The sequence below is a fragment of the Eucyclogobius newberryi genome, unplaced genomic scaffold, assembly GCF_026437365.1.
Source record: "Eucyclogobius newberryi isolate DKJ021-1_F unplaced genomic scaffold, fEucNew1.0.hap1 SCAF_11, whole genome shotgun sequence".
NCBI classification, from domain to species: Eukaryota; Metazoa; Chordata; class Actinopteri; order Gobiiformes; family Gobiidae; genus Eucyclogobius; species Eucyclogobius newberryi.
The window spans coordinates 18,663,441-18,675,910 of record NW_027315735.1 but is presented as its reverse complement, the minus strand read 5'-3'; the positions used below and the strand labels follow the sequence as shown (position 1 = coordinate 18,675,910).

Here is a 12,470-nt window from a genome sequence, read left to right as displayed (position 1 = left end):
ACACTTTCCATGCATCGCACAGCAGCAACTGAAATCAGCACTACCCACTTGAGTGATGCAAGTTCAGTGAAAAAACACTCACTCCTCAGAATACATAGCGATGCATACATTCCCATGTATTCCAATCGCTCGCTCCCCAGCCGTTCCCTTATTAATAGTGGTGGACCAATAATACTAAAGAAAAAGCTATTTCAAAAGTACACTTCGCCGCTATAAGACATTCTATTTTTATCCTTGTTTGGTGCTATGAGTATGACCTCTTAAAGGCCATAAAGAGTGGTAAGACTGCATTAACCACAGAAGACAGAACGTGGTCTGTCCCAGTGCAAACCACTTCACATTATTCACTTAAAACATACATTTAACAATAATTTATTTCGTATTAATAAATATATCATGAAATGTTTAATATTATTTATTTACAGAAATAAATTAACAGCTGCAACACTCTAAAACAGAAAACATGAATGTTCTTCCTCCTCCGTTTACTGTCCGTGTTCTCCTGAGAGACCGTCATAGCTGTGGTAAACCCCATCAGCAGGCGTAAAGACGGACACTAAAAGAATCATTATTATTTCTTGCTTCTTCTCAGTGAGGAATCTGTACTGACCAGTTTTAATATCGAATAAATAATTATTTACATACTTCAGTCCAAAATGGATTCAGCAGTCGAGTGCTGAAAGTACGTTCTCTCATAATAGATTGTACAACCCAAAGGCTGTTGCTCCTTCGTAATAATTGACAAGAGAGACGTCCTCGGTCCATACACTCAGCTGGTTCCCTTTTTCCAGTCTGATCAAACCTTCTGCTGTGGCTGTGCACAAAGAGGATTGTGTGTGGCAAAAGGCCTGCATTGTGACTCTGGGTTTATCAGTGGTGCTCTTCCTCAGCTGCACTTGGTTCATCAGGGTCTTCGTATGGAGGCCATTGGAGAAAGTCACCCTGGAGTAAACAAAGTAGTGTCCAGGTTCCTCGATGGTCAGCCAGCTGTTATTGTAGTAGTTGACGTGTGGGATGCTGTATTTACTGTGTTTGATGTTCCATATGAGGTGTCCAGCTGAAAGGCATACCATTAATGTCAGTAAATAGAAGAAATGCTCATAGGAACAGGCTGAAATTCTACTGTAGAATAGATATTTACAGTGGGATTTGTGAGGCCTGGTTGGACGCAGAAACTCCATTTGGGCAAAAACTCTGTGTGACGCTCTCTTCTCTACATGGTGGCTGTGCTCAGTGTGCTGCTTTTGCATAGAAAACTCTGGCCCTGGAGAAAACAAATATTTGATCTGCGTCTATTGTAATACATTGAACTATTTGATGTACTGTTAGATGCCCTTACCTGCTCCAGTATATGAGGACGGCATGTCCTAAAAAGATTATAGATAGTTAGATTGTGTTCCCATCAAACGCTTTAAGCATTAGAAATAACACAAACTACAAGTACCATAATATTATGCTAAATTGTAGAAGAAATGGTGTAAATGTTCCTTACCTGTTTACTTTGGGGCGTGCCATTCCTATACAAGTAGAAGAATCCAAACATGGACAAGAGCAGATTGAGCAGCACCAAAGCGACCATGAAGCGCATGAGGTTCCTGCTGTGGCCCTGAGGCAGCATTGTGGTCGGGATGAGGACAGGTTGGGCCCCCTGACTGGAGCTGTGCAGGCGCGGGGGCACCGGCGGAGGGGCCACGCTGCTGTGGTGCGTGTTGATCATAGTAGAGCTGCAGGTGCAATGATTCTCTACTGGAGTGCTGCTCTCAGACACCTAACAGTTTTTGTCATTTGACTTCCTGGAAGGTCTGATGTCTTTCTGTGCACACGTATGTGATTCAAAGGTCTGCATGTTCTTCCTTCCTCCGCTTAAATGTGTGCGGTTTACTTTTGCATTACTCAGAACTTCTATTTACAGGTGTTACACTGTGCACATATTCTATTATAAAGTATTGATGAGAACTGGAAAAGTTTAAAGCTACATGTTACAAATGCAATACTTAAAACTATGAACATTGGCTCTTTATATAATGCTAGTTACCAGAGATGGGTTGTACTCAGTTATAGACATTGCACTATTCTGAGTAGTTTTATGACTTTCACTTCAACATTAGTTGAAGTTTAGTTTGAAGTAACAATACTCTTACTTGAGCAAACATTTTGTTTACTTTCCTTTTTTGATGAGACAAAGTGTTCTATTAGGTTGTGCATCATGTGCCATAGTTCAACATCTTAAGCATAGTTGTTCACTGTAATTCTACGAGTGACAAAAGCTTTATGTTGACAATGTGAAATGCACTTAATATACTTTACCTTCAGATATGATTTAGCTTTGTAATATGTGTTTGTATTCTTTGAAAATAATATAATCTGTGCATTAATGTTTGTCTATCTGATTAAATCAGATTTTAAACACATTTTACGTCCAAACTGTTACTCACAACTCAAGGCGTTTCTCCAAATATGTTTTGACCTCTACTTTAATTATATTATTCTAAAGTAACATTATTCCTGCTTGAGTACACATTTTGACCCCACACCCACCTCTGCTAATAGCAATTACTGAGGCACATAAACAATTAAATGTTGTGTTATTACCCTGTACATACAACATATTTGTATTTATTAACATTTCCTCTCGTCCAATCCAACTCGTCTGTGGTGGTACATTTACTCAAAAACAGACATTCTTGAGGTTTCTGTCAAACTGGCCTGACCTGGATACGCCGCATGTGAAGAAGCATAATTCACACGATGCAGTGAGCCAGAAAGAAACGCTTACATTTGAACACAGACATACATTCTGATCATATTTAAGATGGATTATTCTATGAAGGTTGAAATGTACTCTTTCTGTAATTCTGTCTGTAACTAAGGGAAATGAAAGCTACAGACCGAGTTGGCTTGAAAATATTTTTGATGCACAATTTCATGGAGTATAGTGAACGACCATATTGTGGTGCTCTGTGCGCGCGCCGTAAAGTGTTGCATTTTTGGGCGTGCTGAAGTGCAGCTGAGTGGCACTAAGAGAGGTTTGTCTGTGCAGCGGAGACATGACAGAGAGGTGAGTCCTTGGAGTTGGAGGTCCCTCTCCTTGAGCACAATTTGGGTCATCTTGACACTTAATGAAGGCCTCAAAGCATCTGTAAAACTGTCAAAACATCGACTATCAGATCTGAGGAACAGGAGAATGCAAAATGCTCCTTCTCACCTGGTTGTTGAAGAAGATATAGATGACTGGGTTAACCACAGTGCTCAACTTGGCAAGAATGGCGGGAACTATGGTGGCCACAGGTGTGACAGTCCCCGAGTGACCGAACGTGGCGATGAGGGCCATAACGCCATAGGGCATCCAGCAGAGCATGAAGCAGGACACCATGGACAGGACCATGAACAAGACGTGCTGCTCCCGGCGCTGAGCGGAAAGAACGTTGATTTTACCCACCTACAACACAAATATCAAACAACACAATACAGACACAAGACATTTTAGACTTAGTTATGAAAACTTAGTAAAGCGATAACGTTTCGGTCATATCACATTTTACTGATACGATTACTGTGAGAAGAAACATCACAATTTAACAGTTATTCTCGATTACTGGAACGTGACAAAATAAAAACGAAATGTTAAATTAAATCACTGTTCCGTTAATACTTGACCAACTTTATGAAATAAAACTTTCTGAATGCAAAAGTAAAAGTGATATATACTGATATAAACTGCCACATAAAACTCACTGTGCATTTGCGTGTACTTCTGGGGTATAGATTGAATAGAAATGACATAATTTTGCTTCAAAAATATTCCCAATTATTTGTGATTATTATTGTGAACTGAATATATTCATGTGCAATTACTGTCGTGATCACATGCAATGGTATTTATGTATTTATTTATTAATTTGTCTATGGGAGTTTTTATTTATTTATAGGAGATCTTCTACTGAAAGTGTTTTTCAGACTTCCTATACGTGATCTGTTCTTCTGTATCTACCTCCCTGCGTTGCACCAATGAAATTTCCCCATGTGGGACAATAAAGGAATATCTTATAATCATGATTATCGATTTTATTGGTTCATCTTTACATCCCTTGTGAGGACAGGCCCTTCCCCTCAGCCAATCACGTGCTGGACAAGACATTTTCACATTGAGTCCCCAAAATAACCCCACTATCTTATATAAACTGTGTTACATTACATCGTCATATCATGTGTAGAAATACATGAACGATGATTACAATATGTTTTTAATTATTATGAACATTTAAAAAGTAACAATTAACTATGAAGTGGTGCATAAAGGGGCGTGGCAGATGAGACACACCTGCACTTTCTTTCTATCTTGTTTTTTTATTTTCATTTTTACTTTACAGTGTCAAACACATACTTTGAAGATACAGTAGATGGCGATAAATGCAACTTTCACTTTTGTAAAATAAACTGCCTCGGTCTCTTGCTTTAGGGTCCAGACCTGTTTTTAGGGGCGCACGGCTTGTGTTCTTATCTGAAAGTTTTGGATTTGCTCAAATGTTCCTCACCCCATTTATTCATGTTCATATTAACCGAAAATGATTGCAATAATTAATATTCATGTATTTTCTACACATTATGATGATGTAACTTAGTTGTTGTGGTTATTTTGGAGTCTAATTTCTTGTACGCGCACGTGATTGGCTCGATGTAGAAGATGCTGTTCTCATCCCTGATGAAGGGACCAAAACGTGGAGTTTAGAAAAGGATGAAGAGTGAGACAGTCTTTCCTCACCTGCTTCTGTCAGGTGTGCAGAGTCTGCCCCGAAACAACACTTTTATGACTAATTCAGGGCCCAGTAGTTTCAGGAGCCGCGGCACAAAATAACATGGCAGTTTCGCGGCTCTGTAGACACTCCCCTAATTCAGATTCACATTAAGGCAAACTAGTAATCTTTACGTATATAGCGCCATCTGGTGAGTTAAATATGATATATTGATAGAAATTGACAAAAGTCAAAGAAACGAGCATGGATAGAGCAGACCTGGGCTTTGTTTTAACCTCTCCCCTGAAAGTTTGTGAATAATATGTCTGAACTTTCTGTTTCACTGTCAGATTGCAGATTTGTTGACCTGGATTATGGTTCATATCTCTGTTCATATCACAAGAAAAAAAACAATCGTGAGATTTTTAAGTGTGTGGAGCCAATCACAAATTAATAATTTGTTAGTTCAATATTTATGGATTTCTATGTTTAATATCAATAATTCTTTCAAAATCAGTGAATCTCCCATAGAGTTACACAGGCCCTACCCAGATTATACATCATGACATTCCAGAACGTGAACGCAACCTTTAGAGCAATATTAATACTTACTTTTACTTAATACAAACATTTACAATATGTCTTTACAGTGGGGATGTGACAACCTGTGTAAATATGTTTCATTTATTCAGATCATTTTCTGGTCTTCTTCAAGGCCACAATTTCACACAGTTGTGTCCTGCTGTTTCCTCCTCTTGACAGCCTGACACACAAAGAGCTCTGAGCTAAAGTTAGCCTGTGTCGTGTGTGTCGGGAGCCCTGTAATTACAGCCGAGGCATCAGCAGGGCTCACACTGCCACTGATAGCTCTGTTACATCTTCAGCCTTCAGTCTGTTCTGTGGGCTTCACGGTGTCATGTTTTTTTTATTTAGACAGAATTTAATCAAATGACCAATCAAAAGTCTAATAGCAGTAAGCAAAAGACAAATACGTTGACTATTGTAGATCATAATGTCATTTCATCTTCATGTGATGCTCTACGGCTTGAGTCTGGTGTAATGTCCCTCTGACGTGTCCGCTGACGTCTGACACTGGCTGCAGAGCGGACTAGTCTAATGAGCTTCTGGAAATAAAGGGGGCTCACAGCTGGAATGTGGGCACACCATCTGAGCCCCCTATAGCAGCTGCAGGAGTCAACGCCCTTTAGCACGACACCTTCAGCAAGTAAAAAAACAGAGATGTGATTCACCCTTCTTTAAATATGGACTGATTATAGCTGCATAAACACTATGTGACATGACTGACAGGAAGTCAATTCCCTCATTATCCACTGGCCGGTTTAATTAATGAGTCATAGGGGTCATAACCATGTTCCTATTTGTCAGGTTTATTTACGCGCAGGGCCACATGATCCTGTCTTGTTGGTGAGCATGAATACCTTAACAACAGGAGTCTGCCATGGATGTGATGTCTTTTTTAACTAACCACAATCGTCCAACCTATGATGTGAACTTACCTTCTTAATAGCCACGAGGATGTGTCCATACGAATAGACCATGAGCAGGAGGGGCAGCAGCAGGCAGAAGATGAAGAGACACAGCACATATGAGACGCTGGCCATTGATCGCTGGTGCCACTGGACAGAGCATGTGGTGCCTGACCCCTCTGGCCCATAGCTGCTCCAGCCCAAAAACGGAGGCAGTGTCCACAGTAGGGAGTAGAGCCAAGAGCCCAAAACGCAGAGCCGGGCCTTTCTGAAGTCGGACAGGTCCACCAGCGCACACCTGAGGACGGTGGTGTAGCGCTCATAGGACAGCATAGCCAGGGACACCAGGGAGACAATGCCTCATGTGGAAGAACAAGTTCAAGTTAGACCTGAAATTCTCAAATGTATATTTATGGTGTCAAAATAGAGGGGCGTCGTTGTAATGCCTGTTATTGTTCCGGTTTGGTATGAAATTCAATTAATTAATTAACTTTGTGTCAAACTGATATAACATATACATGGCTGATAATGGATTGAGAATCTTTGGAAATGGCTGTTTATTATACAAACATTAGCATGTTACATGTGTATTTTGCAGGTTTCCCCTTTCAAGTAAAGAAAAACTGACTAATCACAAGGGAATTATGCTCCAAAAACAATCTTTAAGTTTGCAGGATCCTTCTGAAAGATATAGACCCATTGCTTCATAAATTAATGTAAAAACATTGGAATTATTGTACAACTGCTAAAAGGTTTGTTGAGGTGATGGCTCATCATTATTAATAGTCTGTCTGAAGTGACACTCTTCATTTGCACAATGCAGGATAATGAGTGGCTGAATGGTCTTGGTTTATGATGTGGCACTGAAGAAATATAAATATCTAAAAATAGACTACATAAAACAATTACTTCCTAGTTATGGATTTCTTCCTCCTGGTAGATATGTGCTATTTTTAAAAGCAATGTTCTGATCATGTCTAACAATAACTTTTTAGGATCAAACTGCTGTTTTGAGTTGCAAAATATTAGTCATATATAGTGTAAAATGGCTTATTAATTTACCTTTTCTTATGCATGTATAATAAGAGAACCTTTATTACACAATAGAGATGAAAACATTGCACATGCACTCACAATAAAAGCTGTGCTGTCTATTTTTGTCACTAATTCAGCTCAGTTCAATTCCGTGATTAACGTTAAGTAATCATTTTAGAAAACATCTGAATACGTATTCGTGGTGTCCAGTCACTACCCAACACACGGGACAATGAGATCGATGTCGTAATTATTCATGACTTTGTTCTCCAACTCACCAAAGAGGGAGTTGGCGAATCCGTACCACTTGCAGCCGACCTCTCCGATGAGCCACCGGCCGTAGAGGCTCGCGGCGAAGCTGAACGGGGTCCCGAAGACGCACACGAGCACGTCGCTCAGGCTGATGTTGAGCAGGAGCAGATTGATGGGGGTCCAAAGCGAGCGGAACTTGGCAAAGACGAGCAGCACCAATAAGTTACTGAGGAAACCCACGACCAGGATGAATCCGAGGCAAACTGCGACCACGTTGTGTCCCGTTTGGCTCAGTCCCACTTGGCCCTGGTCCTGTCCCGGGCTGTGGGTCGCGTCCTGCGGGCTGCTGCTCAGGGAGGGCTGGCTGTCTGCGGAGAGGACCACCATAGCACTGAGCAGAGAGGGCTGGAGAGCTGAAGGGGCATGGGGTCTGCTGTGTGTGTGACTGTGTGTGAGAGGACCACCTAAAGCACTACCTCCCTGAGCAGACATGCACCTCCACACTGCCTCAGCCAGTGTAATCATGACTTATGACTTATGTGTGTAAACTGATCACATCATTTCAAAGTGGCTGCTTCCCGATTGTCCTTTCAAATCGTTGTGTTGAGTTCATAAAGGTTTGGGAATTGAATTTAGACATGATTAAAATGTCATATATAGGCTTGATTGTGCCTGAATGTGCCCCGCGCGCTCCCAGGGGCCGCTTGGCACGCACGTTAGGGACATTAAATTCTATTGTAGTAGCTGGTATTTGTTAAAAAAAAATGTGCCGTGTTGAAAAATATCAAACTAATTTATGAGGAAAAGAAAACATGTAAATCGGAGTGCTAAGTGTGGAGGTGAAACTGAAGTAAACTGCAGTGCATGAATGAAGCCTGGAGCCAGTTTTAGCCTTCAGCATTTTCATCTGACTGAATGAATGATCAATGGGTAAATGAGATAAAATGGATAAAATACTTTTGAGTTATAACTAAATATTATAGGCTTATTGTTTGATGACTAAAGTGCATTATCTTCATTCTTCACTAGTTTTGGTTGTAAAGTTCATGATTTGAACACATGCAGCGAACTCTAGTGGAGAGGTTTGCTCAGGTCATTGTAACAACCTAAATCCACCCTCTCCCAGATTATGCCAGACAACAAAAGGTGATGGAAGCCAGAACGGCTCATTCTGCAGACTGTCAATTGTTGTTTCCATTGCGTTATCATCATCATCATAACTTAGGCTACATAGTCCATAGATTGACAGAATAACGCATCTGCCACAGCTAATCGAGGGGATGCATAATGTGTGTCTGTGGCAACATTGTGCATTTGAACAAAAAAAAAAAAGTCAAATCAAAGTAGGATGTAAAATGTCTTAATTCTGGTCTATAGTTTTTATTTTATTTTTATCTTTATTTATTTTTCCCCTCCATTCCTTATTGGGAAATGAGAGGTTTTGTCTAGAGGAGTTTTTATTTATAAGAGTTTTTGTTTATAAGAGTTCTTCTATTAAGAGTGTTTTTTAAACTTCCTATATGTTATGTCCTTTTCCTCTGTATCTAACTGCGTTGCAACAATTAAATTTCCCCATGTGTGGACAATAAAGGAATAGCTTATCTTATCTTAGTCCATAGATATACAGAATAACACATCTGCCACAGCTAATCGAGGGGATGCGTTATTCTGTCTTTCTTTACTCACATTAAATTAGTACCATGTTTTTTGGCACATTGGAGGATACGACTGACCACTGTTGAGAAGCTTGTGAAAATGTTGTCACCTCTTATGTTTGCAGGCAAAAAGGCCAAAAGCTGCAGCCAATTCTGTCACTTATCAATGGTTTAGTTGTGAATGACCAGTTTATATCTAAACAGCAATAGCCCTATAATACTTTAATCATTACATCAATAATAATATGCATCAAATTCATTTTACATTGTATTTACAGTATGACATATCCAACACACTTTTACACAATGTTGACATGACGTCATATATATAACAGAAGATGATATTGTGCATTCCATTTCTATTTACACCGGTAAGAATGTGCTGTGTCAAGAGATAAAATGATGTAAATATAAACCCCACTGAAAACAAAATTATAAATAGAAACATTAAAAACGGTATAATGAAAGTTTAAAGGTGCACTGTGTAACTTTTCCTTTGTCCTTGTCTCCATGGTGATGTTATTTCCTCCCACAGTATAGCATTAAGCGTTTCTATCCAGCATATCTGTTGGAAAAACACAGGTTCCTACAATAAGCGTCGCCGCCGCTCCATAAATCAAACCTAGGCCTGGTGGCATCACGTGCTTGTCTCCATGGCGATATGTTTTTAGCTAAACTGTGGAATCTTCTAAGCCATAAGCCATATAAGCAACAACATCTACATAAAGACAAGCGGATGGCGGGCCCTCTGCCAGAAAAGTTACACAGTGCATCTTTAATTAAAGTTACAATGTATTTAAGGTTCACAGTGTTCAATGTTTAGTTTAATACTGTTTTACTTCTTTTCTTACTGGCTCACGCTTGGTGGCTAAAACAAAAACAAAGCAATAGACCTACACAATGTTTTACCGTTGGAATGTGAACGCAGACAAACAGGTTTATCAGAGACTCTTCCTTCAAGGACATGTTCCACTTTTAACAGGTAAGTGCTGAGGCCATGTTGGACAGTCCAAGTCTTCAGGAGTGATCTACATTTGAACATGTCCAACTGGGGATCCTCCTGTTTCTTCTCAGTACCAGTATAAATCCTTCTTATCTAAATGCCGCCCTAAAACAAAGAAAGTCAAACAAACACAGCTGTAATTGGTTTTCTGCAGACAAAATTAAAACAAACACTTGGACCACTTATCATTTATTGTTTCCTCAATTCTGTTTTTCTCTGTAAATGCATGTATATAGTGTGCATAACCAGCCTATTATACCAGTGTATAACAGTGTTAACATGTGCAAAATAGAGTTAAGTCAAATCACTTAAATCCAACTTGGTTTGCAATTTATGTCTGCCTTATACATCTTAATGTCCGTTTATGCCTGTTTAAAGCCTGCTGATTATACAAAACTGATCTGTGAATCAAACCTTGTCATAAAGTTCATGTAACTATTTTAAAATCTTACATATTATGTTGATAACATGTGGGTTGAATTACCAGGTTCAAAGACATTGGATGGGTCCACTTGAGGCACCATCCAGTTTTGGAGCAGCTCAACCTTGGAGCTGGAGGACATCTCTGTGCGGTCGCTGTGCAACAGATTGAGCAGGGACGCGGAGCACTGCTGTCCTGTCACACTAAGACCATTAGGGCAGGTCATGGAGGGCAGAGCCAACCCCTCTCCTGTCCTGCTGGGAAACGTGTGCCATGGGCTGCATGGATCCTCTGCAGGGTTGAATCGCTCTGTCACCGGTTCAACCGGTGGCTCTGGGTATGTGTTTGTGGAAGTATTTGAAAAGGTTCTGCTTCTTTCTGTGAAGATATATTCATCTGTAAGCATTATAGAACTACAGAGCAACTTATTTATAGTTTCAATAGAAATTACCTTTTCTGATCTTTTTGTATACTTTGTTGGATTTGCTGGCAGGCGCCTTGGCTTTACTGACTCTGTTAAGAGCCCTGCTAAAGTGTGCATCCACCATACTGCTGCTGTCTCCATGGAAGTAAGTCAGGATCAGACTCTGGGTGTGCTCCTCCACCTTCACTGCAATTGGATTCTCTGTTGGGTTTTCCATTGGGTCATCTGCCTCTAAAACTGTCAAAAGCTATTTATATTTATATAATATATAATTATCAGTTTGAATCATTTATTAATCAAATTTTCAAATGAAAAATCCCTCTTAACAAAATCAAGTCATTGATATCAACTTAAATACTAGTCTTTTTATTCCCTTTCTTACAATATTGTATTGCCATTGTCAAAAATATTATAGACACATGATGTGACGAGCTCTTACCTGATTTGATGTTTGATGACCCTGTTTACACACATTAGGAGAACAATCTATTGAAGAAGTGTTTGCATCATTAGTCCACGTACTTTAGTCCACACTCTCAAAGCTGAACACTGACTGTATGGGTCTCCGTGAAAGGGTGTGATGCTTCTTGAATCCGACAGCTATGAGCAGAATGTTAACCTGCCAGTTCCTCCAGAAGCTAAATGACACCTTATAAATACATTCCTTTAGTTCAAGCAAAAGCCAAATACATTTGCACATATATATTAATGGAACTATTTTACAAACCACACATGAAAGATTTGAATGTGTTATTTAATTTATTATTATTATTATTATTATTATTATTATTATTATTATTATTATTATTATTATTATTATTATTATTATTATTATTATACATGATCTGATAAAGCAAATATATGTAGCTATGCATTTATAATAAAGTTTATTAATAAAGGTTTCTACACAGTAATGTTCTAGCCATGTTTACTACAATTAAAAGTTAAACATGTTATCCATTTTATGACTAGTTAAATACACACAAAAAGAAGCACTATAAATTCTACTTATGAACGGTGCATATTATCTTGTTAACTCGACAAATCAGAAATCTTCCTCGCGCTGGTTGTGGGGGAAGAATCTGAATCCAAGTTAACAAGATGTCTCTTTTTGGGTGGTTGTCCTCCTGTCACGGTTTGAGTCCAGTCTGCACACAAAACATGAAGACACAAAAATCAAAAATGCTGCAACAAAATCTTCCGTAGCGTGTTACGTAGCTCCATCATCTACCTGAGTAATTGCTGAGTCTGAACCTGCCACAGCACAAATGCATTCTCCATTGTTTTCTCACATTGTCTTTCATCAAACAGTGGAACAAAAACACAAAGAACCCTGGGACCAAGAAGCACAGTAATTAGACAAACCTTTTTTGACCTGAAACACACACACACAGTGGTTTAATTTGCTTTACCCTGCAAGGTGTTGAGGATGGAAAACAGGTACATCATGACCACTCGCC

At 39.4% G+C, this 12,470-nt stretch overlaps 4 protein-coding genes across 4 annotated transcripts in view; all 4 read right to left on the bottom strand.

Moving 5' to 3' along the window:
- Window positions 1-580: 580 nt before the first annotated feature.
- On the bottom strand, window positions 581-1,905 carry cd40lg (CD40 ligand). The gene is made up of 4 exons (XM_072433291.1): window positions 1,493-1,905; window positions 1,340-1,367; window positions 1,142-1,264; window positions 581-1,057 (listed from the first exon to the last, which is right to left on the bottom strand). Exons 1-4 carry the CDS (start codon window positions 1,715-1,717, stop codon window positions 693-695), a joined length of 741 nt encoding a protein of 246 aa, XP_072289392.1. The 5' UTR covers window positions 1,718-1,905; the 3' UTR covers window positions 581-692.
- A 926-nt stretch (window positions 1,906-2,831) lies between these two features.
- Window positions 2,832-7,941, bottom strand: tmtops3a (teleost multiple tissue opsin 3a). The gene is made up of 4 exons (XM_072433280.1): window positions 7,534-7,941; window positions 6,251-6,579; window positions 3,206-3,439; window positions 2,832-3,145 (listed from the first exon to the last, which is right to left on the bottom strand). The coding sequence occupies exons 1-4, from the start codon at window positions 7,892-7,894 to the stop codon at window positions 2,924-2,926; spliced, it is 1,146 nt and encodes a 381-aa protein (XP_072289381.1). The 5' UTR covers window positions 7,895-7,941; the 3' UTR covers window positions 2,832-2,923.
- A 1,919-nt stretch (window positions 7,942-9,860) lies between these two features.
- On the bottom strand, window positions 9,861-11,569 carry LOC140346969 (uncharacterized). Its single transcript, XM_072433267.1, has 4 exons — window positions 11,450-11,569; window positions 11,038-11,247; window positions 10,650-10,877; window positions 9,861-10,270 (listed from the first exon to the last, which is right to left on the bottom strand). Exons 2-4 carry the CDS (start codon window positions 11,225-11,227, stop codon window positions 10,233-10,235), a joined length of 456 nt encoding a protein of 151 aa, XP_072289368.1. The 5' UTR covers window positions 11,228-11,247; window positions 11,450-11,569; the 3' UTR covers window positions 9,861-10,232.
- Window positions 11,570-11,998: 429 nt separating this feature from the next.
- The window catches only part of LOC140351135 (adhesion G-protein coupled receptor G2-like), a 7,042-nt gene continuing 6,570 nt past the window's right edge, over window positions 11,999-12,470 (bottom strand). Inside the window, exons 13-15 of the mRNA XM_072436843.1 lie at window positions 12,423-12,470; window positions 12,242-12,343; window positions 11,999-12,158 (exon numbers count right to left, since the gene is read on the bottom strand). The exon at window positions 12,423-12,470 is cut by the window's right edge and continues 233 nt beyond it. Coding sequence (XP_072292944.1) covers window positions 12,043-12,158; window positions 12,242-12,343; window positions 12,423-12,470 — 266 coding nt within the window. The 3' untranslated portion in view covers window positions 11,999-12,042. The remainder of the gene's footprint in view (window positions 12,159-12,241; window positions 12,344-12,422) is intronic.

Bases quoted from the DNA above. Each gene is read 5' to 3' on its own strand.
- LOC140346969 (XM_072433267.1), bottom strand. From the start codon at position 11,227: ATGGAAAACCCAACAGAGAATCCAATTGCAGTGAAGGTGGAGGAGCAC. The intron at 10,878-11,037 runs GTAATTTCTATT...TCAACCCTGCAG, and splicing joins ATACAAAAAGATCAGAAAAG to AGGATCCATGCAGCCCATGG. The intron at 10,271-10,649 runs GTAATTCAACCC...TCTTTGTTTTAG, and splicing joins ATCCAATGTCTTTGAACCTG to GGCGGCATTTAGATAAGAAG.
- tmtops3a (XM_072433280.1), bottom strand. From the start codon at position 7,894: ATGGTGGTCCTCTCCGCAGACAGCCAGCCCTCCCTGAGCAGCAGCCCG. The intron at 6,580-7,533 runs GTGAGTTGGAGA...CTTCCACATGAG, and splicing joins ATTCGCCAACTCCCTCTTTG to GCATTGTCTCCCTGGTGTCC. The intron at 3,440-6,250 runs GTAAGTTCACAT...TTTGTGTTGTAG, and splicing joins TCCTCGTGGCTATTAAGAAG to GTGGGTAAAATCAACGTTCT.
- cd40lg (XM_072433291.1), bottom strand. From the start codon at position 1,717: ATGATCAACACGCACCACAGCAGCGTGGCCCCTCCGCCGGTGCCCCCG. The intron at 1,368-1,492 runs GTAAGGAACATT...TAATCTTTTTAG, and splicing joins GCACGCCCCAAAGTAAACAG to GACATGCCGTCCTCATATAC. The intron at 1,265-1,339 runs GTAAGGGCATCT...TGTTTTCTCCAG, and splicing joins GTCCTCATATACTGGAGCAG to GGCCAGAGTTTTCTATGCAA.